Raw genomic sequence first — 26,408 nt, forward strand, 5'->3', positions numbered from 1 at the left:
ACCAATTTAATTCACTTTAGTGATGTTGTATCAAGAAATGTCTGAAGATGCTGAATACTGAAAACATTATGGATCTTGACAACATTCTAGCAATAACACTTCTTAAACTGAAAGAACTGCAGAAGTTGTAAATCCAAAACAAAAACAGACGTTGCTGGAAAAGCTTGGTAGGTCTGGCAGCATCTGGAGAGGAATCAGAGATAACGTTTCGGGTCTGATAACCCTTCCTCAGAACTGATAGTGGCTAAGAAAATGTTGGTTTATATACAGAAGATAGGGTTGCGGGGAGGGGATAAGCAGTAAACAATAGGTGGGGATAGAGCCTAAAGAGAGAGAACAGTTGGACTGACAAAGGAGTTGCTAACAATTTGACTAGGAGAATGAATAGCTGTTCATGGAGACTGTTAGTAGCTAACAATAGGTACTGTGTGTTGGCACACTGTGATAACAAGGCCTGGCGTAAGGGTGTGGGGGCTAGGACTTTGGAAGAGGTTAAGCCCTAAAATTGAACTTGATATTGAATTGGAGGACTGTAAAGTCCCCAACAGAAAATGAGGTGATGGTCTTCCAGCTGGAAGGGTTCAGAGGGATATGGGCCAAATGCTAGCAAATGAGACTAGATTATTATAGGATATCTGGTTGTCATAGACAAATTGGACAGAAGAATCTGTTTCCATCCTGTATATATCTCTGACTGTATGACTCGAAATATTAACTCTGATTTCTTTTTGCCTGCTGAGCTTTTCCAGGAATTTCTGTTTGTTTCTGAATAACATCAGAACTAGCTCTATTCCTCGACAGGCTGTTCCAAGATACAACACTGGCATCTACTTAAGGTTGCAAATTGCCTTGCTGTGTCCTGTGCACAAATAAGAAATCAAATGTGACCAGTCACCACTCAATTAGTCCGCTTGAAATCTTCAACAAAGTGGTGATCAGTTTTCTGTTGCCACATTTCAGTTCCTGATCTCATTATTGCCTTGGTCCAACAAGATGTTGAAAGTGTGAAATTGTCCATTTTTGACAGGAAGAATAAGGAAGATGCTATCCAAATTGTGAGTGACTATAAAACTTCAAGATAGAGGAATCTGGGTGCCCCCGTGTAATAATTGCACAGGAGAAATTAAGAAAGTTAACAGGACGTCATCGTCTATTGTGAGGAATTGAATGCAAACATTTGGAGGTTATTTTTCAAATATACTGGTCACTGGTGAGTCTACATCTCAAGTACCGCACGCAGTAGTGATGGTCTTATTTAAAGAAGTATGTAAATATATTGGTGGCATTTCAGGGAACATTTACTACTTTACCTGGAATGGAGGAGTGACTTGTGAGGAAGGTTGGGCAGGCTTGTATTCACTGGAGTTTATAAGAACAAGGAGTGATTAAATCCTGAGGGGTCTAAACAAGGTAGATGTGAAGGGTATGTTTCCTATTATGGGAGAATCTAGGCTAAGGGGTCACTGATTTTAAAAAAAAATCAGGCCTTGCCATTTGATGAGGTGATTTTTTTTCTACTGACTAGGTTGCAAGCCTTTGGAGTTCTATCCTTGAAAATGTGGTGGAATGCAGATTTCTTGAATATTTTTAATGTAGAGGTGGATAGATTCTTATGAAGAAAGGGGGCGAACAGTTATCAGAAGTAGGAGGGATATGGATTTGAGGTTACAATCAGATCAGCCATGACCTTACTTAATGGCATAGGCCTGAGGGGCTGAATGGCCTACACCTGCATCTATTTATGATTCTTGTGTTCTTATGGTCTTTAGAATGACACTCAACAGTTTTGCCGACTATTGCATTCAGTTTATTCACAAAATAGAGTGAAACACTATATCTGTAATAGCCTGCAAGTCACAATTGACTTAGCTAGACTTGACAGGAGTAGTTGAGGGACAGGGGATGCCTTAATGTCTGCTATCATTGTATTGAAGGTTGCATAGCTTTACAATACTCTTGTGGGCATGGTTGACTCTTAAGCTTCTTATTACTTGTACTTAACATTTGCACAATTTGTACGTTGTTACGTGGCATGCTTTTAACAAGAGTAAAAGTACGACTCCAAATCAGGAGAATCTTGTGAACCTGTACTTTATCAACATTCCTTCAATTGATAAACTGTGAATGTGGGTTGGATTTTCTGTACAGTTCTGTGCAGACTATAGTACAAATCATACCATGGCTTATTTCGCATAGCCTATACTGTGTGAATGCCATGGAAGGGCTTTGAGTGGTATAGATGTTATGAGGTGCTATGTGAATGAGTGGGGGCATGATTGGGCTCTGAGTTGGAGGCAGAAGCATGTGGAGTGTGGCGAAAACTGATCTTTCCTTTCAAATGGTTCTTAAATCCACACTGAGGACACCCCTGGGTGCTGTGAACCACAAATCATCTAGAAATTGACTGGACTGCATGATAATTGTGGAGGGGTAGGAGATGCCTAATCTTGCAAATGAACCTGCACACTAATAATTTGCCAGTGAAAATTGGAGGCTGAGAGAATTTGGCGGGGGGGGGGGGGGGGGGGGGGGTGGGAATCCTGGAATTTGTTCCTCCTGACATTTTTCAATACCTCTGGATTTTTTCTGACTCTGCAAAAGATCTGGGTCTATGTGTATTGCATTTTGAATATCTTCTGGTGACATAGCTGAATAATCTTATCCTTTACTCTCGTGTATCTTCAATTTTAGTGGTTCAAGACAGATCACCACCAACATCTTGAGAGCAATTAGGGATGGGCCATAAATGCAGGTTGAGCCAGTGGCAACAACATCCCATGACTGAATTAAAAATGAGAGATACTATGCAATCATTGGTAAGACAAGAGTTAGGAACAAATCACTTAACTGTTTTGGTTCTCAGTTCAGTTCATTGCCAAATATTACTGACTTTTTTTTCTTGTTGACGAAATGAACAGATCCACACTGAGGATCTGCAGTTCACCCAAGTTACAAACGCTTCAATGGGAATCAAGCTGTCTTATATCTCTGCTCGGCTGGTGCAGTGGTGCTCTTTCTGCTACCTTTTGGGCCAGGTACACCTGTGTTCAAGTCCCATCTAGTCCAGAGATGTGTAATAACACATCTGAACAGCTTGATTAGAGATTATCTATGTTATATCCCATAGTCACAATACTCAGCACAGTAGAGAAATAAATTCCTCCTGTAATGTGGAACGGGATTCAGTTTAGGAGTTCACACTGAATTTCGAAAGATGTAACATGTGGTTTTGTTTCTGTAGAATGTCAAAGCGCCAATGAGTGAGACCATGGTATCATGAGTGTTGACCTATTGCATTTGATTTTTTGTGACAAAAAATCAAATATGTGGCTGATGCATTTGCTATATTTGAATCTGCAGTGTGTAAGTATTCCCTCATTAATGACGTTGAGTTTAGCTACAACACATGCACTGCAGTGGTTTAAGAAGGTAGCTCATAATCATCTTCTCAAGGGCAACTGAAAGCAAGTAATAAATGCTTGCCAGCTGGTGACATCCACATCCAACAAATTTTGTTAAAAAATTACCTGACATGTCTAATATACTTGAACTCGTGTTTGATATGGAACTATCAAATGAGTTATATTTCCTCATGTTCCTAAATGAGAAATCACTTGGAAGCATTATACAGTCATATAACCTAAATATATTTTCATTAGTTAAACAGTGAAATTTGTACAATTCCATCCACTATAAAATTTGCTTTTATCAGAAACCTCATAACTGCCCCAGACCTATTTATTCACTTTGCTTCCTATTTGAGTTCGATTTTGCATCAAAGGATAATGGCTACCCTGATCAGATTACTTCTTGATGCGTATTGCACAAACTTATGGAAGGCCCTAAAGCTCTTGTCCTGATAAGTGTCCAGTCTACTTCTGATTTCCCTTGGAATGATAAGGTCTCTGCACAGCAAGTGAAACAGTTTTTATACTGCTACCATGTAGTAGCAACATGAGTGGTGTTCACCACTAACAGATGATGCCGTCAAGCCAAAAAGATATTCTACCTGTCATACAAATGTGGTATATATATTTCAGTACTGACGTGATGCCAGTTATGCAGGTTGTACATTCCAAAGAGTGATCGATCACATCAAACACCATGGTCCTTTGGCTGTTGCTAACATCAAGATGCCAGATCCAAGCAACCTGTGCTTGTGAAACTCGCAACACAGTGGCTAACTAGATATAATTCTTGAACTGGACAGTATTTGCTGTATGATCCTGAAAGTGTGTGAGAAATTATGATGATAACCAATTTAGGATTGTCACTCTGGATCATACTGCAGTTCACTTATGTGGACTGCAAACTACCTATGTTAATGCACAGAGCCCTCTCCTTTCTGGAAAAGCAGAGCATGTACGTGCAATATGCCTGCTTCAACTCAGAATAAATGACAGCAATTCATTGGTTCATTGGCTAGAGAATTGATCTGAAAAATCAGACACAACTTTTCTGATTTTAAAACTTAAAGCAATTTTTTAAAAAACTGTTCAGCATTAATGAATGCATTTTCCACAGCAATATCTCTACCGATCAGTCTAGTTGCACTCGTCCCATCATTCAGTATAAATATTGGTTTACCTTGAATTAGTAGTCTTGCAAAAGTCTGCTTTGAAAGTAAGACAACAAAATACCCAGTATTACTGAAATTCTGCACTATCAAATGATAACAGACATGCATAGTGGAAAATGCCAATTTTTAGTGCCAGCCATAACTAAATTGATATTGATGCAGAATGTTCAAAGCTTTTCACAATTAAATGGTATCATCCACTCAGCTTGTTTAATTGATACCAATCAGGGAAATGGCTGTTGAGTTAAAATAGATGTAAGGTGAACTTTAAAGGTATTTCTTTCCAATATATTTTGTCTGTTTTTTATGGTAGTTTTTCTGATTATTATCTTATTTGTTCAGCTAGGATTATGCATTAGCAGAGCTTCTGCTTCAGTCCTGAATATGAATTGCAGTCTTGTCCTGCTGCCCATGTGTCGTACTTTACTGGCATTTCTGCGAGGATCACAGAAGGTGAGTGAATGATATCTTTAGTTGATAAAACTTAAGTGTAAAAAGTGACCTTATTTGCGAAGATTTCTTAAAGATCCAACTTCAAATCAAAACTTCCTGTATAATTGTTTAATCTGTTAACTTTCCTTGCTCTTAATGACCCAAACCCTGGGCTGTTTTTTGATTGTTAAAGAAACTATTTCTGGTAAAGAAACTATTTCTCCACACTCATTTAATGTGGTCAGAGTGGAACCATGTGGGATGTCTGGCTGATGCAGATGAGTTTTGCTGAAGGGTCTGTTTTCCTTTATAACTCTGTGAGCCATCCCCAGGGTGACATTTTGTGACAAGAGACCATAAGAGAACATTTAATTAGGGAGGAGAGTGGCAGTAACACCCAGTCCAACCATCTCCTTGCCTCCACTTCCATTTAACACCAGGTATTAACCTTGAGAAGGTTAAGTTGGGATCCTGGAAGGTATTAACCAATGGCAGTCGTGGGATTTGCCACGTGTGGAACATGATCCAAAAATCCGTGTGTTTTGTTTTGCAAGTCACTGATGGAGGATCATCCCTTGTTCATATTCTCCGCCTGATCATAAAATCCAGCATCGGGATTTAGAGCCACGTTCCTGTCCTTTTTTTCTTTTTGTTGGCATCCTTGCAACCTGTGATCTCCTTCCTGCCATCACGCAGTTGTGCCTGGGTGCTTCCTTGATCCTGGGTCCCAGTAGGTGTCATGGAGAATAGAGCCAATCGATGTGTTCAGTCTTCTCAAAAGAAGACTAAAATAATTTCCCAGAAATGTGAGGGAATGTAGGCCTTTCAGGGGGAAATTGAAAAAATCAGTATTAGTAAAAAAAGTGATGCTAGAGAAATTAATATAGATTAGATTCCCTACAGTATGGAAGCAGGCCCTTCGGCCCAACAAGTCCACACTGCCCCTTGAAGCATCCCACCCAGACCCATCTCCCCATAACCCACACACCCCTGAACACTATATGGGCAATTTAGCATGGCCAATCCACCTTACCTGCACATCTTTAGACTGTGGGAGGAAAGTGGAGCACCCAGAGGAAACCCACGCAGACACGGAGAGAATGTGCAAACTCCACACAGGCACTCACCTGAGGCTGGAATCGAACCCGGGTCCCTAGTGCTGTGAGGCTGCAGTGTTAACCACTGAGCCACTGTGCTGCCCCAAATGGGGTTAAAGGCAGAAAAATCACCAGAGTCTAATAATCCATATCTCAGACTACAAAAGGAGATGGCCCTGGAAATATTTGTAGTCATCTTCCAAACTTCTACAGTATCTGGATAGTTTCTATAGCAAGAAGTGTTTCCAACCTCTGGCAAGTAATTTAAGTGTTTAACAAGCCTGTATCCCATAAGACCATAATAAATAGGATAGGAGTAGGCTGTTTGGAACCTCAAGCCTGGCTTATCTGACATTCTTCACATCTGTTTTCCTAGCCTTTCCCCACTATCATTCCCCTATTAACATATTGATCCAGTCCTTAAATAACAAGGAGTTCCAAAGACGCCTTGAAATTCTTCCTTATCTCAGTCTTAAATTAGAGCCCCTTTATTCTGAGACAATGCCCTTTTGTCCTACGCTCTCCCATAACATCCTCTCAGCATTTACCTGTCAAGCTTCTTAAGAGTTGTGTATGTTTCAATGAAATCACTTCATATTCTTTGAAGCTTCAGTGAGTAGAGTCATAACCTGTGTAGCCTTTGTTCATAAGACTGTACCAGGGCTCATCCTAGTGAACCTTCTCCGAACTATCTCTGATCAAATGATATCTTTCCTTTCAATAAGGGGACAATTCCAGATGTGGTCTCATCAACAGTTGCAGCAAGATTTTCCTACTTCTTTACACCGAGTCCGATGAAAGAGCATTCCATTAGACTTCCTGGTTAACTGCTGCTCCTGTGTGCTAGCTTTGTGTTTCGTGCATAAATAACCCAAATCTTTTTGTGTTGCATCAGTCTCTGTCTTTTCTCCATTTAAATCCTATTTTGTTCTAATGAACATCTGAACTCCATTTGTCAACTTACTTAACTTGTTAATACCTCCCGGTAAACTGTTTGTATCCCTCTCATCCTGCCTTTCCACCTATTTTTGCGTCTTTTGCAAATTTACATGCAGTACATTCACTTTTCTTACTCCAAGTCATTAATGTATGTTGTAAACAGTTGAATTCCCAACACTGATCCCTATGGAATCTGGCTGGTCATGAGTCGACAACGTGAAAAGAACTCCTTATCCCCACAGGTTTCCTGCTCATCAGCCAATTCTCTTTCCATCCCAATATACTATCTCCAACACCAAAGGCTTTTATAACTTAATCTTTTTTGTGAGGCGCCTTGCGGAGTGCCTTCTCAAAGTCCAAATACAATACTAGTTATCCTCTCTCCACTTTGGTTCAGATCCCTTTGAAGAAACTAATTTGGTCAGACACAATCTCCCTTTCATGAAGTCATGCTTACTCTGCTCGATTAGGTTATGATTTCCAAATGTGCTATTACTTCCTTAAATGATTCAAAGTGGCCTAGTGGCTCATACTGCTGCCTCACAGCACCAGGGACCTGGGTTCAGTTCCAGTCTTGGGTAACTGTCTGTTTGGAGTTTGCTCGTTTTCTCTTTGCCCGCGTGGCTTTTCTCTCATAGTTCAAAGATTAGCAGGCTAGGTGGATTGGCCATGTCCTTCAATGTCTGCAGTTGCTTGCTTACTGTCATTCTGGCTAATCTGTTTGCCCAGTTCACCTTAGATAAATATATCCTCATTTCATTGTAATTCCCTTTATTTCAGTTAAAAACAATTGTTTCTGATTCCAGTTTCAAACTGTCAAGCTGAATATTAAATTCAGTGTGTTATGAAGGAGAAAATCATGGTGGACTGCAGGACCTGTTCCTGTGCTGCACTGTTCTATGTTCTACGATCACTACTTTCTTGGGGATCTTTTACCTTTCTTTCCTGGACCTGGCTCATTACCTACTATGAGATTGAAGACAGTGTGCACTCTGGTTGGGTCCAGGACACATTGCTCTCGGAAACTACTCCGAGTGCATTCTATGAATTTGTTTTTCATAGCCACTGTTTCCAATTTGAGTAACCCAATCAACAGGAAAGTTTAACTTATCAGTAATCGTTGATGTATTCTTTTTACATACTCTGGATGTGACCTCCACTTTTTGACTGTACACCATTTATTGATCTCCCTTAATTGATAGCACGCTACTGCCAAGTGAGAAAAGTACCATGCTGCTTGTCAGAATTGTAAAAGATAGAGTGATTTGCTCCTCACCAGACTTTTCATCCAATTCTGCCAGGAATCTCACCATAGCCTATGTCATTGCGTAAGAAACCACCAATTTTATTTGATTTCTTCTGATAAGTGTTTGCTTTATTCTGAGGAGTCCATTGCCAAAATGATTTGCAATTGGGTGTTAAGTAGCTTTAGATTTGAGAATGGAAATTGCAGGTTTCTTCGTTTTTTCTTTCTGGCAACAAAATCACTTTTTTTTTTGATAAGTACACACTTCACTGGGAGACAAATTAGCTTTGTCTTAAACAATCAAAACGCATACTGGTTTAAAACAGTATTTGTTTCTGTTATGTTTGTTGGCTCCTGTAGACTGCAAGTTTGAAACAAACCAATGGTCACTACATGATCTCCTCCTAGCTAGACTTTGAAACATTCAAGGGCTTGGAAATGAGGAGAAATGTCCGAGAATAGCTATTATCTATTTTATGCATTTTTGACCGTGATTGGTAATTTTATCCTTAGCCCAGGACATCTTTTGACCAAGTTAGTCTCTTCACAGTTGACTAAGGTGAAGAGTAAGAAAATCAGACAGAATGTTGGTACTCTTTGTCAGGTGATCAAATACAGCTCCTATCTTTGACATTGCACATATATGTGTGAGGAGGCTGCTTAATTCATTTTACAGATTAGCCATGCCTCAGTGATCCAGCTGGCTTATTTTCAAAATGTTTGAATCTCCTTTTGTTGCATGTCACTCATGACCTATTTAGGATGGCAGTATAACAACTTCTGAGGCCAGCAAGAGGAAGGTAGAGATTCTTGGAACTATTTCTAATTTAGACGGTAAAACGATTTATTATTATAAGTGCAGATTGATGTGTATTTATAATTTTCTGTAATCAAAGAGGAATAGTTGGTTCAAAAAACAATTCAATCTATGATGTTGTCTTAGCATGTTTACATTTTCAATTATAATTAAACTTGAAGCCACAGTCAGATGGCATTCTTTTTTCCTGCTCTTGAGTATTTTTCCACGACTCCCTTGGACGTGACTAGTAGGCTTATGGCTTAAGCAGTGTTTCTCTTTGCCAGATACCGTGCATACATAATAACATGCTAGCTGGTAAAAGTCTAGCTTGTAGAAGCAAGAACTGCAGATGCTGGAGTCAGATAACACAGTGTGGAGCTGGAGGAACACAGCAGCCCAGTCAGCATCGGAGGAGAAGGAAAGTTGACAATTTGGGTTGGGACCCGTCACCCCCTTATCACTGTATCTTTTGTAATTCTGACAAGCAACATGGTACATTTCTCACTTGGTAGTGGTGTGCTGTCAATTAAGGGAGACCAGTAAATGCTGTACAATCAAGCAGAAGAGATCACCTCCAAAATATGTAAAAAGAATAGAGCAATAATTACCGACAAATTAAATCTTCTTGTTGATTGGGTTTCTCAAATTGGAAACGGTAGCTACGAAAAACAAGTTCATAGTATGCACTAGGGGTAGTTTCCTTGAGGGTCCTGACCCTGGTCATCTGATGTTGCCCGGCCTGCTGTGTTCCTCCAGCTCCACATTTTTCTTTATTCATAAATGGGATGAGGACGTCGCTGACCAGGTCGCATTTATTGCCCATCCCTAATTGCCCAGAGTCAACCACATTGCTGTGGGTCTGGAGTCACATGTAGACCAGACCAGGTAAAGATAGCAGTTTCCCTCCCTAAAGGATATTCAACATTTTGTTATCTCCAGCTTGTAGAAGCAGTGTTTTGTGTTGAGCCTTGGGAAATTATCCTCAATAGATTAAAAAGTTTGTACCATGATCTAAAAATGCATTTATTTCCAATTTAGAAACTGATGAATCTCCCTAATCAAATTTGTGACATGACATTTTCATGTCTTTCATCAGTCCTTTGACTCCTACTTATACTCTGTGCTTCAAGTAGCTTTAATAACCTTTGCCTTGGTTGAGTGTTTATTTGCACTTGGCTAAAATAAAAACTGAAAATGCACTACAAAGGCATGTAGCGATATTAAGAACTGCTGATGCTTAGCCCATTTCTGAAGAAGGGTGCCGACCTGAAACGTCAACTTTCCTGCTCCTCTGATGCTGCCTGGCCTGCTGTGTTCATCCAGCTCTACACTATTATCCAATACAAAAGCATTTGCTTGTTTTTAAATAAAATTGTTCATAGCCACTTAAAGGTAAGCTTTCAGAATTGTTTTAAATTCACTACTTTAGGGCTGTGTGGTGGCTCCATGGTTAGCACTGCTGCGTCATATTACCAGAGACCCAGGTTTGATTCCACCCTCGGGTGACTGTGGAGTTTGCACATTCTCCCCGTGTCTGCGTGGGTTTCCTGCAGGTGCTCTGGTTTCCTCCCATACTCCAAAGATGTGCAGGATAGGTAAATTGACCATGCTAAATTGCCCATAGTGTCCAGGGATGTTTAGATTAGGTGGGTTGGACAAGGGAAATGCAGAGCAGTGGTGTGGACTTGTTGGGCCAAATAGCCTGTTTCCACACTGTAGGGCCTCTATGAACTCTTAGATGTGAACATCGCTGGCTGGCCAGCATTTGCTCATCTGTAGATGCCTTGTGGAGGCGGTGGTGAGCTGCCATTTTGAACTGCTGCAGTGAACATACTGTAGGTTGATCCTCAATACCCTTCGGGAGGAAATTCCAGGGTTTTGATATTGTCCAGATCTTGTTTATATAGACTACTTCAGCATCTGAGGAGTCATGAATGGTGTTGAACATGGTGCAGTCATTGGTGAACATCTTCACTTCTGACCTTATGATGGAGGGAATGTCATTGAAGCAGCTGAAGATGGTTGTGCCTAGGACACTACCTTGTGGACTTCCCCCAGAGATATCCTGGAGCTGAGGTAATTGACCATGACCATCTTGAAATTTGCCAGGCATGACTCCACCTGGTGGAGATTCTGACCCCAGCTGCCTGTTGATTCCATTTTTGCTAGGAATCCTTGATGCCACACTCTATCAAATGACGACTCTTGACATCAAGGCAGCAGCCTCTCTTCATCTGTGGAGTTCCGTGCTATTTGCTATGTTTAAATCAAGACTGTGAGTTCAGGAGCTGAGTGGTCATGGTGGATCCCAAACTGGGCGTCAATGAGCAGGGTATTGTTGAGCACGTGGTGTTTGATAGCACTGTTGATGGCAACTTACATCACTTTGTTGATAATTGAGAGTTGATTTGGGGTGGCAATTGGTTGGATTGAATTTGTCCTACTTTTTGTGTACAGGAGATACCCAGGCAATTTCCTCATTGCCGGGTAGATGTCAGTTTCACCACTGCACTGGAAGAGCTTGGCTCGGAGAGTAGTGTGTTCTCAAGAACAAATCTTCAGTACTATTGCTAAAATATGTCAGAGCCGATTTGCCTATGCAGTATCTAGTGCCTCTATCTGTTTCTCAGTATCATGTGGAGTGAATTGAATTAGTTGAAGACTGTAGGAGGCCAAGATAGATCATCCACTTGGCACTTTTGGCTGAAGACTGCAATGAATGCTTCCATCTTCTGTGGTGATGTGTTGGGCTCTTTAGCTCACATTGAGGATGGGGATATTTGTGGAGCCGCCGCCTCCAGTACATTGTTTAAATGTCCACTACTGTTCAGAACTGGATCTGATCTGTTGATTCTGTGATCACTTAGCTCTGTCTTTTGTTTGCCGTTTATGCTAATTGACATGCAAGTAGTTCTATTTGGTAGCTTTACCAGGTTGACATTTTTTTTTAGCTCATGGCATGCCTTCTTGCACTTTCTGTTGAACCAGGGTTGATCAGGAATGATTGGGTGGGGGATATTCTAGGCCATGAGCTTGCAGATTGTGCTGGTGTATAACACTGCTGCTTTTGATGGGCAGCAGTGCCTGATGAATGCCCAATCTTGAGTTGCTAGATCTGATGGAAGTCTGTCCCATTTAATATGGTGATTAGTGCTGCACAACACGATGGAGTTTATTTATGAGGGTGTGACTCTAATTCCACAAGGACTGTGTAGTTGTAACTTTTAACAACATGGTCATGGGTAGATGCATCTACTGATTTGTTAAGGATGAGGTTAGGTATGATTTTCCTTCTTCCTTGTGCTAAGCATGACTTCAACCAGCAGAAATTTTGCCCGATGCTGACCGTTGATTCTAGTTTTGCCTCCCCACCTGTCGCAGACCCAGTCTAGTAGCTATGTCCTTTAGCAACTGACTAGCTCAATCAGTATTGCAGCTGCTGAGCCACTCCTCGTGGTGGATATTGAAATCTCCCACCCAGAGTACATTTTGCCACCCTTGGTACTCCCTACAAGTGTTGTTCAACATGGAGAAATACTGATTCATCAGCTGCGGGAGGATGGTATGTGGTAATCAGCAGGAGGTTTCCTTGCCCAGGTTTAACTTGGAGCTGTGATACTTCATTAGGTCCAGAGTCCATGTTGAGGACTCCCAGGACAATTCCTTTCAGTGGGACAGAAAACATCCAAGGGTGGTGATCATGGTAGTGCCTGGGATGTTGTCTGTAAGGTATGAGTGTGTCAGGCTGTTGCTTGTCTGGCTTGTGAGACAGCTGTCTCAATTTTGACACTTGGCCCCAGATTTTAGGAGAATCATAGAATCCCAACAGTGTGTGGAAAAAGGCTCATTGAGTCTGCACTGACTCTGCAAAGGCCATCGATTTGATTTATTATAATCACATGCTCCTAAGTATAGCGAAAGACTTTATTTTGTGAGTGGTACAAGCAAATCATAGCAAACAAGGACATACAGATCATAGGGTTCTTGGACACAGCAAGGCATCCAAGGTTACGAATGCACAGGAAGTGCACAAACGTGAGGTCAACATTAGATTTGAAATTAGAGGTCTGGTCAGCAATCTAATGACAGCAGGGAAGAAGCTGATCAGGAACCTGTTGGCTCATGTGTTCAAGCTTCTGTATCTTCTGCCTGACGAAAGAGGTTGAACGAGAGTATTACTGCGGTAGAAGGGGTCTTTGATGTTGGCAGCCTTTCCATGGCAACGAAGAGTGTAGCTGGAGTCTGTGCTTGGGAGATTGGCTTCCATGATGACTTTGCAGGGTTGACAGGGCTGATTCTACCATTGTCTTTTCCAGTGCTTAGGTCAATGCCATGGGGTCTATCTGGTTACATTTCTTTGTGGAGACTTCATACCTATTGATACAACTAGGTGGCTTGCTAAGCCATTTCCTTCTTCAACCATGGTGGGATTCAAATTTTAAATGATAGCAGTAGTCACCCCAGTGATAAACGCTATTTAAAATTAACCTATAACATTAGCCTATAATGTTGAAACAGAAAGGGGAGAGGAAGCTGTTGTGTCCAGATAGCCTTGAGGTGAAGGACAGCATCCTGTGGGTCTGGTCTGAGGAGCTAAAGCCTTTAGGCCTTTTGTGAAGTGCTAAGAGGTAAATGATTTGAAGTTGTTACATCCCGGCGGGTCAAGCCTTAGTGCAAGCCAGAGGGTCATGGTGGATTGAAAAAGCCTGGAACCTGGGGAAACCTTCCTCCTCATGAAAGGAGAATATCATCAGCCACAAATCCAGTCCTCCTGGAGTATCTTGCAGAAAAGGAGCAGGCCAGATGCAGGAGTGAAGAGGTAGCAGAGGCATCATTGCAGCAGCAACAGGATCAGCCTCTGGCTGGTAAAATCAGAAGAATACAGAGTTGACTGGCTCATCCCTGTCCCAGTGTTTTTCAGATTTACCGTAACTATATAGAGTTTATAGCACCCTTGCCAAGAAACGCTGTCAAGTGCAGATGTCACACACACCTGTGTGTGATGCTGCAACTTGGCCTGCAACCCAGAGAATTTAGTGAAAATTCGGTGTCTGTTGTGTGGAAAGTCACCTTTTGATGTTGACTTTTGATGCATTGAGTTCCTATGAGGGATCCACAAAGGACATGTGCAGGGTCTCAAGGAGATCACCACTGTATTGTTCAAGAGGATTGTGCTGACCCTGATTGTCAGGCAGAAAGATCCATGAGCTTCTTGGCCATTCCAGGATATCCAGTGTTTCATTGCATCCACTGCTTTGATTGCATCCATGTAACTATCAAGGCTTTTGACAAAGTACCACATGTTGTTATTGAGTAAGGTTAAATGTCACAGTATCCAGGGGGAGCTAGCCAATCGAATACAAGATTGTCTCCTACCGTCATGCCAGAGAGTAGTGTTTTTGCAGGCCTATGACCAGCAGTGTGCCACAGGGATCAGTGCTGGGTCCACTTTTTGTTTTCTTCATTTTATATAAATGAATTGGATGAGAATTTAGGAGGTATGGTTAGCAAGTTTAAGGTGCTCCCAAGATTGATGGTATATTGTACAGTGAAGAAGGTTATCTGAGAATGCAGCGAGATGTTGCTCAACTGAGCCAGTGGGCTGAGGAATGGCAGATGAGTTTAATTTAGATAAATGCAAGGTGTTGCATTTTTGGAAGGCAAACCATGCAAGGACTGACCTAGTCAATGGTAGGGCCTTGGGGAGTGTTATAGAATGAAGAAATGTCAGGGTGCAGATTCATAGCTTTTTTTAAAACATGTAGACAGGGTGGTGAAGAAGGCTTTCAATATGCTAGCTTTCATCAATCAGAGCAGTGAGTGTAGGAAATGGGATGTCTTGTAACACTTGTGCAAGACGTTGGTGAGGCCACGTTTGAAGTACTGCATGCAGTTCTGGTTGCCCTACTGTAGAAAGGATATTATTAAACTAGAAAGAGTGCTGAAAATATTTAGAAGAATGCTCCCTGGACTGGAAGGTTTGAATTATGAAGAGAGGTTAGATAGTCTCCTACGCTCTACAGCCTGAGTGGTGACCTTATAGAGGTAAATGAAATCTTGAGAGCCATGAATTAAAATATAAAGCAAACAACTTTTCCCTATGGTAGGGGAGTCTAAAGCTCGAGGGCAAATGCTTAAGGTGAGAGGGAAGAGATACAAAGAGTCCAGAGGACCAATTCTTTCACACGGTATCGGAGGGAGCAGTGGAAGCGAGTACAGTTTTATCATTTTAAAAAAACATCTAGACTGGTACATGGCTGGGATAGGTATGGAGGGATATGGACGAAGCACAGGCAAATGAGACTAGTTTAATGGTGAAAACTGGACGGCATGGGCTAGTTGAGCTGATGGGCCTGTTTCCAATCTGTAGGCCTCTATGACTCTAAGCTCCTTCAGACTGACGAGAAGTTTTCATAAGCAGGAAAGAGTTGTTGTAAAGTTACATTTATCCTAGACAATGAAGATCACTCTGAAGCTATGTTCTTGCATTTCCACTTGTGACATTCATAGACCTCAACATGACAAGATGCCACCACTGTTCTGGTCTTGACCTCTCCCTTGTCCCCCCATGAGCGTTCAGAGCTGGATCCTCTGGGACCATTGGTAACCCACTCAAGACAAGAAGTAAACATGGCCCTCTACAATGCCACTTCTCTCTCGTTCTACACACGAGGTACGTAGCAAGCTTTCACCAGGCCCTGGAAGGCTAAGTCAAGCTTGCCAAGGGCTGCTGACCAATCAGAGGCCAGCAGCTGTCTTGAACAGCCATGCCACTGAAGAGATTGTGGCTGTTGCCCAGTGCAAATCTTAGGATCATGCTTGGATCACAATCCTGAGGTGAATGATGGCAAAAGCAGGCTCGTGGGGTGGAATTTTGGGGAGTAGAAAATAATAGGGATTAGCAGCAAGGGCAGAGGTATGTCTTAGAGTGAAGTCCTCCCTTCCCAAGGCTAGGTCCCCTCAATTAGGCCGTTACTGACTTAGAATGAGGACCTATTACTGGAAGTTCGCAAGCAACTCTATATATGTTGTACCTCTTTGTTCTGTGTAATACGGGTCTCAAAGAAATGACACTGTTCAGGAAACGTTAATTCCCACTTGATGGCCTCAATTGTTGGTGGGACATATGACCTTCACATCACAGCTTTCATTAACACGGAGGTGGGCACCCTAAACAGATGCATGATAAAATTCCCTCTGACACCCAACTTGCCATGGTAGATGGCATAGGTTCAGCACATGACTGCTGATGCTGATGAGGAATCCTTTCCGAATCTCTAGAATTTCACAGTGCCTCCCACGGGTTTGAACAAGCCATGATCATGCTCTCCTAAAGACTGAACTTTTTTTTTACCTGGACTGATCCAGTGGACCTCTGCTGTATGCTCCAGAGAAGGTTTCTGTATTATTGCCATTTCTTGTGCTATCCACAGCCTTTTAGTGCAAATTAGGTTGGGATGGGTTTTAGCCTGGCATCTGGAAGATTTAGAGGATTCTTGTTCTCATCTGATGAGAATTGTGCAGAGCATGTGGAGTTGGTTAACGAACCTCCTGCATCACAGACTAAACCATTGGGAGACATGCAAAGAAGGCTTATGTTCAGACCGATATCCATCACCCATGATTGCTACACTCTCAAGTGCAACCTTGCTGTCAAGTGCAGCACACTCACCTCATTCTCTCATCATCAAAAGCAGAGGAAAATGTCAAAGATTCAAGAGAAATATCAATGTCGGTCTTAACCTTGTTTACGTTTAGGTATCACTGTAACAACTTACCTCTGATAGGGGCAGGAATCCTTCAAATGCCTCCTTCTCTGAATTTGCGCTCCCATTGAATACTGCACAGACTTAGCAGTGCAGTGGGATGGCCTGGGCGTGCATGATCACCTGTAAGGTGGACAGCCCCATTTTCAGGTATCTCTGCAAGGGTGTGTCCAATATACATCCAAATGTTCAGCTTGGGTAGCAGTTGTCAGTCTGTACTATGGTAGTGTACATTTGTCATTTTATTCATTTCTAAATACAGTCATTGTAAAGACTTGTAAAATTCATTTTCACAGGTAATGAGCAGAAAAGCACGAAGATTATTGGATAAAAGTAAAACGTTTCATGTAACGTGTGGTTTTACTATATGTTTATTTTCAGGTAAGAAACTCCTGGCTTGTCAAAGTATTAGAGAATTGTAGAGTAGCAGGCACCCCTTCCCAATGCCAGATCCCTTGAGTCCACATATTGAAGATTGTGTATTGGTATGGATAGAGAGCTGATTCATGGGCAAAAAACAGCAAGTGGGGATTAGAAGTTCTCATTTGGGTTGACAACCTGTGACCAGTGGGGTTGTACAGGGATCAGCACTGGGATTGCAACTGTTTATTACATATATTAGTAACTTGGAGGAAGGACGTAAAGGTACTGTAACCAAATTTGCAATGTCATAAGAATAGGTGGAAAGGCAGGTTGAGAGGGATACAAACAGTTTACAGAGAGAAATTGATAAGTTAAGTACATGGGTGAAAAGTTAGAAAATGGAATATAATGTGGGAAAATGTGAAGTTGTTCAATTTGGAAGGAAGAACAAAATATTATTTAAATGGAGAAAAGTGCAAATAGATGCAACACAAGTAGATGTAAGTGTTCTTGTACATGAAATATACAAAGGAAGAACACAGGTGCATCAGGAATAATGGAATATTGGCTCTTTATTTCAAGACGGTTGTAGTATGAGTAGGGTTGGCTTACTGCAACTGTAAAAGGTGCTGGTGAGACCACATTTGGAATAGTATGGGCAGTTTGGTCCCCTTCTTTAAGGAAAGACATCATATTCAGTGTAGACAGTTCAGAGAAGGTTTATTAGGATGATCCCTGGTATGGTCTTCTGAGCAAAGACTAAACTGGTTGGGACTCTACTCACTGGAGTTTTGTAGAACAACAGATGATCTTCTTGAAACATGCAGGATTCTTAAGAGGCTTGACCGGGTAAATGCTGAGAAGATGTTGTCCCACATGGAGAGTCTAGGACTAGAATTAAGAGGCATAAATTTAATACTGATAAGGAGGATTTTCTTTTCTCCGAGGCTCAAGAGTCTTTGTAACTCCTTACCACAGAGACCTGTGGGAACAGAGTCCTCATGTATAATTAAGGCTGAGACAGGTAGATTCTTGATCAGTAGGGAAATCTAGGGTTAAGGGGAAAGGTTGGGAAAGTTTACATGAACAGTGTTGGATCAGCCATGATCCTATTGAATGGTAGAGCAGGCTTGAGGGGCCATACAGCCTACAGCTGTTCCTGTTTCCTGTGGTCTTATGGAATGAGGTAAACCTCCTAGGAAAACTGCAGGCACTTGATGAGGTATCGAAAGTAATTCTGAAAACTAAAATCTTGTGGTATAATGGGTAGCATATTGACATGGATAGAAGATTGGTTGGCTAATAGGAAACAGTACACATAAATGAATCGTTTTCAGGTTGATGACATATTATGAGTGCTCTGCCTCAGGGATTAATGTTGGGGCCTTCACTGTTTACAACTTAAATGACATGGAGACAACGGTGAATATTGTTGTTGAATTTTCTGACAAGACAGGGATAGATAGGAAATAATTTATGACGACACCTTAAGGAGATTATGAAAAAATATAGTGATATTGAGTGAATGGGGTGACATCTGGCCAATGAGGTATAACGTGGGGAAATGTGACATTGTCTATCTTTCTAGGAAGAGCCAAAAAGAAGCACATTATCTATATGGTGAGAGAATGCAGAGCTTTCAGATGAAGGGTCTGGGGTCATTGTGCATGAATTGGAAAAGATTAGTATGCAGACAATGATTGACAAGGAAAGCTGATAGACTATTATGAGGGAAATTGAATAAAAGCAGGGAAGTTATGCTTCAATTATACAGGGTATTGCTGAGACCACATCTGGAATTTGGTACATAGTATTTGTAACCTTATTTAAGGAAGGATATAAATGTGTTTAAAGTTAGTTCAGAATATGTTTACTAGTCTAATTCCTAAAATGGGGAGGTTACCTGCTGCAGAAAGATTGGACAGGACAGACCTGTGTCCTCTAGAGTTTAGAAGAATAAGAGGTGACTTAAATGAAAGAGATATCTCTAAGGGGTCTTGACAGTATAGATGTGCACAGGATGTTTCCTCTAACTGGAGAATCTAGAACTTGGACTATATTCAAAAATCATACATTACCCATTTATAACAGACGGGAAGAAAATTTTTATCTCCAAGTCTTTGGAACTCTCTTCCTGGAAAGGTGGTGGAAACAGAATCTTTGAATTGTTTTGAGGCAGAGGTAGGTAGATTCTTGTTAAGGTTATCTGGGTAGGCAGGATTGCAGATTTGAGGTTGCAATTAGATCAGCCATGAAGCTATTGAATGATAGAGCAGACTCGAGGGGCCGAATAGCCTACTCCTGCTGCTAATAATCATATGATTGTTACGTGATGTGGGTTTGTTTGTTCCCCACACAGTCCCGTGCTTGCCATTAGGTTAATACCATGGCTGCAGGAGTTCCTCAAGGACATTAATCACTAAACTAAGAGCCAGGATTGGTGGCAGGGTAGGAAGATTGTCCATCAGCCCTCGCCTACAGATTTGATTGGGATGGAGACAGGAAGATAGTGCAATCCCCATCTACCTCTCCTGTCCCAAACTAAATATTCTTCTAACTTCAAATCCATATGTAGGATGGGATTGCATTCAAAAGATCCAAAGAACTCGGCCTGAAGAGGTTTCAGCCTAAAGCCAGCTTTTGAAATGAGACACATTCTGTTTCAATAAATTGCTTTCAAGTTTCTTCTACTGAATCATTATGAAATACCACACTTTGGAGTTGACAAATTTTTGTTCTTTGTGTGAACAATGTAATAATTCATTCTTGAACTCCTGACAATTTAAGCAAATTCAGTATTCAAAAGTTCATAGACTGATTTAAGTGGAGTATTTCACTGAAGTAGTAGTTTTGCCTTTTGTATATAAGTAATTAGTGGGTAGTAATGTCTTTCATTCACTCTCTTGATTTCAGTAGTCCATGTTGCAGCTCACATGGTCAATGCCCTGAACTTTTCTTTGTGCTACAGTGAAGACTTTCCAGCTCTCAATGTCGCTCACTATCAGGATGAGGTCAGTGCCATGCTGTGCTTCTTATACTTTGTCACACAGAAAGATTGTTTTAAAGCCAGCTGTTAATCTCACTGTGACGAGCTAAATGCAATGATTTTAATTGCTCACTCTACTGTAGGAGGACATTATTATTCCTGATCAGTTTAGTGTTTGTGTTGTGGAATGTAATTTAAATGATGCAGTAAGGAGTGACGATAATTTTTTTTAGTGAAATGTTCAGTTCTGTTTTACAAAAGCATTGCTGGCCTGAATTTCTGATTTTTAGTTAATTTTTTTGTTACGAAGTTATGTAATCGTGAATTGGAAGGCAGGAAGCTAGAATTTGTTGGTTTAAAAAAATAAGTGGGATAGAGTGCATAGTCCCTTTACGAGGTGATGTGCTTCTCGAAGTTTGGAGATTTGAACAAAGCCAAAAGATGTACAGCCAGTTCTGAAATGGAAACGTGTATCAATTGGCTATGTGATTGGAAACGCTTAGCTTGTTTTGATGTTTTGGCAACTAGGTCGAGTCAGCTAACTAATTTAAACCAAGCCGTTAGCAACTAAAAGCCAATTGAATTTAAATCTAATGGTTTTGACAACCTTAGACCAGTGCTTTTGTAAGAAAATCGTCATGTCATCCAAGGTATACAAGGAGAGGGCTTTTGAAAGTTGGCGTGAAGCAAACCACCGTCTGAGGAATAAGCATGTAGCTCTCACAAGAAATTACTTATCTCTCTAAGAAAACACCATCAATCCATAAAAGGTACCATGGTACTTTTAGCTAAGAGCCCTCACAGAAGACTTCACAAGAAAACATCTCGAACAGCTAGCTCAACAGAAGAAAGGCGTTCTTGACTTGAGAACAGCAGAAGAAAGACATGTAGATTTTGAGAGAATAAGTTTTCAATTTATTTTCTTATTATTTGGGTTTAAAAAATGGGACTTGTGTTTATTGGAACAGCATACCAGTAGAATTTAGTTCAGTTAGGGAATAGAAGTTATATGGGAATTGTTTGGTTTGTTAATGCTGTTAATTTGCTCACAGTTAGGATTAAATAAATAAACTGTTACTTGTTGCTTATAAAGTGAATATCAGGACTTTTCTTTAAGTTAATCTCCCCTTCTCTGTGCCAATTTGTTGAATGAGATGAAAGATGCCTGGTCTGCCATGACCTCATGCAGTCTTCCACTCATTCCCACACTAATTGTGCGTCTGGCTTTATGACATTCTTATCTTGAAATGACACTTCAAGAGAGGGAATACTGTGTATCAGTGCTGGGACCTTCTATATTTATGCCATTGACGACATATTTTATGCCCAGCTGCATTGTACTTCAGACTCCTCAGATTCGGAACTGCCCCTCGCACTGATGTGCACTCATTATTGCTGAGTAAATAGCCCAGAAAGAACCTGCCACCCTCCTTTACTGACAGACACCAGAGGGTGCTGGTGAATAGTGTGGTGGAAAGGAGGGCAGTATTTTCACCTGCTGACCAGCAAAGGAAGATATACCACCAGAACTAGCCAGCTTGCACCAAGATAGCAGCCTGGATCAGTGTTGTGTCTGAGGTAAAAAGAAATGCACTAATGTGTGGGAAGGTTGTCAGCGATCGTTTACACTCTCAAGGGAAAGTGCCCCCAACTTCTATCTGCGACCTCCAACTTGGGTCCTCGACTCACTCTAGCTCAGCTGCTGCATATGCATCTCACAAGGCTTGTGGGCCACAGCTCTTACTATTACATGTGTCATATCCACTCAATGTCTCTGGTCCACCTCAACACCCCAAATGAATAACTCTTCCTATCCTCTGCATTTCCTGAGCACTAACCAAGGACACCTTGTCAGTTTGCCTGTTCCTGCATCACGACTGATTACTCTTCCAGCCATTTCCATCATACTCATCATACCCTTTGTGCCATTACAGAAACATTTTAACAACATGTGAGCCTAGAGGGGCCAAGACCACTGGAGAATTGTTCAATGTAGAATCTACACTCAAAATTAGCAGAAAATTGTCAAACTGCTTAGAGAAAAGCATGACAACCCATAGGGATGGGGCAACCTTTATCTCCAATAGCTCAATAAGCTTCATTATGCTGTGCTGCACTGTTCTCCCCATTACCACCAAAGCTAACTCATTCTTCATCTGCACCAGTCTTTATCCCTCTTTTACAAATAATTTCATCTCCTCTGTTAGAAGCACTAGTTGTACAGAGGAAAGCTTGATCAAAAAAGTGTCTGTGCAGGAGACCTTTGCCTAAACCTGAAGAGGAAGCCAAACAACCCTCAGGAAGTGCCAGTAAGGCTTCCACCTGCACCTTCCACCAACTGAAAGACTTTCACTTCAATGCATTCACTATGTGGGTTAGACTTGGAAGCTCAATCTGGCGAGCACATCACTGATATGTGTCTGCAGTTGGCTGAGGAAGAAATACCCCAGGCCTTCGGCACGTGGAAGACTGCCAGAGACCAAGAACCTGCTCATATCTAGGCAGAAGATGATCTTATGCTTACAGCCATTTTTTTTTGTGTAAATGCACCAGCAGACAGATACTGAATGGAAGAGTCTACCAGCTTTGTCAGTACTGTGCTTGCAGCAAAATATGTGCCTCTGCTGTCTCCATGGAGAAGTTGGTGACTGCAATGGTCCAACACTCTCCATGTTTGCCAGATATGTGAATGGGCATGTAATCTATCATTGTAGCCAACAAGTGTTTGACATCAATGGCAAGAGGAGAAGTGTTTGAGGAACTTTGACCTCACTGACAGGAAGAGTACCTGGAAGGAGACAAGCTGATGGCTGTGGCCTAATCCCCATGCTGCAAAGACATGGATACATGGGTTCTGGTAAGACCTAGCACCTGACTGACAGTGGTCAAACCCTGGACTGTAACTAGATGGTACCTTTTGACTCTGACTCTGCTGATCCCCGTGACTGACTGACAACCCTATTTCACCCTACTAAACCTGATCCCCTTTGACTTTCAGACATGCTCATTTGATTAAAGCACATGCATTGAGTTTGCTGTGCAAGCTTTTGGCACATGCTAGACATGACATTACATGACGCCATACAACAACACGTACTCCCCTCCCCCCCCCCCCCCACCCCGATGTTCATGGCTCCCAACAATAACAATCTGCCCATCTTTTTATCTATGCAAAAATGCAGTGCAAGCCACAGAGAATGACAGCATCTATGTAAGCACAAAGTGGGAGAGTGCGATTAAGTGAAGAAGTGTTAAAGGATAAACGGATGTGTTGTGGTCTCACCTGTTTGCAAGATCACCTCTCAAATTTGGAGGGATAATTAGAATAATGGGCCAAATGTTCACAAGGTAGGAGTACAGATAGCCTGAACTCCAAATTAATTTCAAGGGTCGTGGTTTCTGCAGTATACCTATGTATATTGGATTTCATAGTAAATCATTAAATAATAGAAACTTTTTTAAAAAAATGAAGGTAGGAGCCATTAGGTACATTTGTTTAAATGCCTGAGTAATCCCTGTTGACCAAACAACTTCGCAGAGGCATGCAAATCCTAGGTGTCCATAAGCTCCAAAGACATCATCTGTAGGGCTAAAGTGATGTGTTGGCTGGTCTGAGAGATGATGTGTTGATATGGTGAGGCTGATGGTTTGCCGATATCGATTTTCATGGATCAAGGGTGGAGCCAGATCTTGACATGCAATGATATTCTGGTGAACGCAAGTTAGTTGATGCCCAAGACAAACATTCAGTGAGCTGAAGCTGCCAGGTGTCCATTCTGAGTTTCATGTTGAGAGTTTGCATGACCGTAGGAAGTTGGGCTAATACGATTTGCAAATGATTTGAAATAGTGAGGTTCTGAAATAGCCATTTAAAGCTGAAGGTGAAATTGAGAAACATTTTCCAAGTGATCAGATTATGCATTTTTTTTCAGTCTCACTGTGTTTTCTCAGCTTTCTTGCCATTTCCCATGCCATTCCAGGAAGGGAAAATTGTGCCCATTGAACGGAGAAACACAGGCTGCCCTTCTTCTTTATGGTTACAGTGAGGCAGAATAGGTCGTATCATAACCTTGCCTCATTTTCCTGGGTCAGGACTCTGTAAACATGACAGCTTGCTAACTTACTGGAGTAGATCAAGCTGCCCCTGTGGAAGGCTGACAAGGGATGGGAGGGGACGGGAATATGTGTTTGGTGGTGGCATCCTGCTGGGGATGGCGGAAACGGCAGGCAATAATCCTTCAGATGTGGATGCTGGTAAGGCCAATGAACTCAAGGTTAGATTGGTGAGTGGGACTAGGATATTATAGCCACTGCAGAAATGTGGCTAAGGGAGAGACAGGACTGGCAGCTTAATGTACCAGGGTACAGGTGCCCTTATTCAAGAAGGGCTGTAGAGAGAAACCTTCGCATTATAGACCAGTGAGTTTAACATCTGTGGTAGATTAAGGGATAAATGAGGCATTTAGAAAAACAGGGTTTGATTTAGGAGTAGTAGCATGGCTTCATGTGCGGGAGGTCATGCCTCACAAATTTGTTAGAGTTCCTTGATGAAGTGACCAGGAAGGATGATGAGGGCAGGGCAGGAGACATAGTCTGTATGGATTTCAGTAAGGCCTTTTATAAGGGCTCACCTGATTGGCTGCTTTGGAAGATTAACTCGCATGGAATCTAGGGAGAGTTGGTGCAAGTTAGATACCCTATTGGCTTGATGGTAGGAAGCAGAGAATAACAGTGAAAGGATGCTCGTCAGACTGGAGTCCTGTGACTAGCAGTGTGCATGAAGGGTCGGTGCTGGGCCAATTGCTGTTTGTTATCTGTATCAAAGATTTGGATGAGAATGTACGAGGCATGATTAATAATTTTGCAGATGACACTAAAATTAGGTGGTATCATGGACAATGAGGAAGGTTTTCAGAAATTGCAGCAGGATCTTAATCAGCTGGGGAAGTGGGCCGAGAAATGGCAAAAGGGGTTTAATATAGATAAGTGTGATGTGTTGCATTTTGGAAAGTCAAATCAAGGTAAGAGTTTCATGGTGAATGGTAGGGCCTTAAGTGTGGTGGAACAGAGCAACCTTGGAGTTCAGGTGCGCAGTTCTCTGAAAGTGGAGACACCTGTAGATAGGACAGTGAAGAAGGCTTTTAGCACACTGGCCTTCATCAGTCAGAGCAATGAGTACAGAAGTTGGGAAGTTATGTTGCAATTTTATAGGACACTGGTGAGACCGCACTTGGAGCATTGTTCAGTTATCGTCACCTTTTTTTGTAGGAAGGATGTTATTGAACTGGGAAGAGTTCAGAATAAATTTACAAGGACATTGCCAGGACACTCAGGACTGAGTTATAGGGAGAGGTTGGGCAAGGTAGCATTTTTTTCCTTGGTGAGTAAGAGACTTAAGGGGGGATCTGATTGAAGTGTATGAAGATCATGAGAGACATGGACAGAGTGAATGCATTTGGTCTTTTTTCCCAGGGTTGGGGAATCAAAGACTAGAGGGCATCAGGTTAAGGTAAGAGGGGAAAGAATGTGTGGGAAGCAGAGGGTGGTACACACATGGAATGAGTTGCCAGCAGAAGTGGTTGAGGCGGGTACATTAACAACATTTAACGGGCATTTGGACAAATATGTGGATAAGAAATAGGGTTAGCATGGATGGACATTTTGGTCAGCATGAACTATTTTGGGCAGAAGGGCCTGTCTTCATGCTGTAGCTCGCTCTCTCTTTTTCTCCCTATGGTGGAAAGATGCGTGAGAAGGAGGGGGACCCTATCGCTGTTGTGGGAGAGAAGAGAAAGTGCCAGGGTCGAAGTGTGGGAGGTGAATTGGACACGGCTGAAGGTCCTGTCAACCACATTGGTGAAGAATCTTCTGCTGACGAAGAAGGTAGATGTCCTAAAGAACCCCTGGTCAAAGTTGGCTTCATTGGAACAGTTGTGACAGAGAAATGGGAGAATGGAATTCAGTCCTTATAGAAAGCAGGGTGTGAGGATGTACAGTCAAGGTAACTGTGGGAATTGATGGGTTTGTAGAGGATACTGGCAGCCAGCCTACCCCCAGAAATGGAAACCCCGATTGATGAGGAAGAGAAGGGAAGGGAGGAGTCATTGAATCCTACAGCACAGAAACATGACCTTCAGTCCAACCAGTTAACACCAGTCATAATCTCAAACTAATCTAGTCACACCTGCCTGCACTTGGCCA

At 41.8% G+C, this 26,408-nt stretch overlaps 1 protein-coding gene across 3 annotated transcripts in view; it reads left to right on the plus strand.

The window, feature by feature from the left end:
* Positions 1-26,408, plus strand: part of LOC125453513 (NADPH oxidase 4) — a 172,365-nt gene that overhangs the window by 31,058 nt on the left and 114,899 nt on the right. Inside the window, exons 3-5 of one of the 3 annotated variants that reach the window (XM_048533215.2) lie at positions 4,922-5,032; positions 17,155-17,239; positions 20,135-20,232. In XM_048533215.2, coding sequence (XP_048389172.1) covers positions 4,922-5,032; positions 17,155-17,239; positions 20,135-20,232 — 294 coding nt within the window. The remainder of the gene's footprint in view (positions 1-4,921; positions 5,033-17,154; positions 17,240-20,134; positions 20,233-26,408) is intronic. The other 2 variants (XM_048533217.2, XM_048533216.2) reach the window with 2 other exon arrangements.

Source organism: Stegostoma tigrinum, chromosome 6 (genome assembly GCF_030684315.1).
Source record: "Stegostoma tigrinum isolate sSteTig4 chromosome 6, sSteTig4.hap1, whole genome shotgun sequence".
NCBI classification, from domain to species: Eukaryota; Metazoa; Chordata; class Chondrichthyes; order Orectolobiformes; family Stegostomatidae; genus Stegostoma; species Stegostoma tigrinum.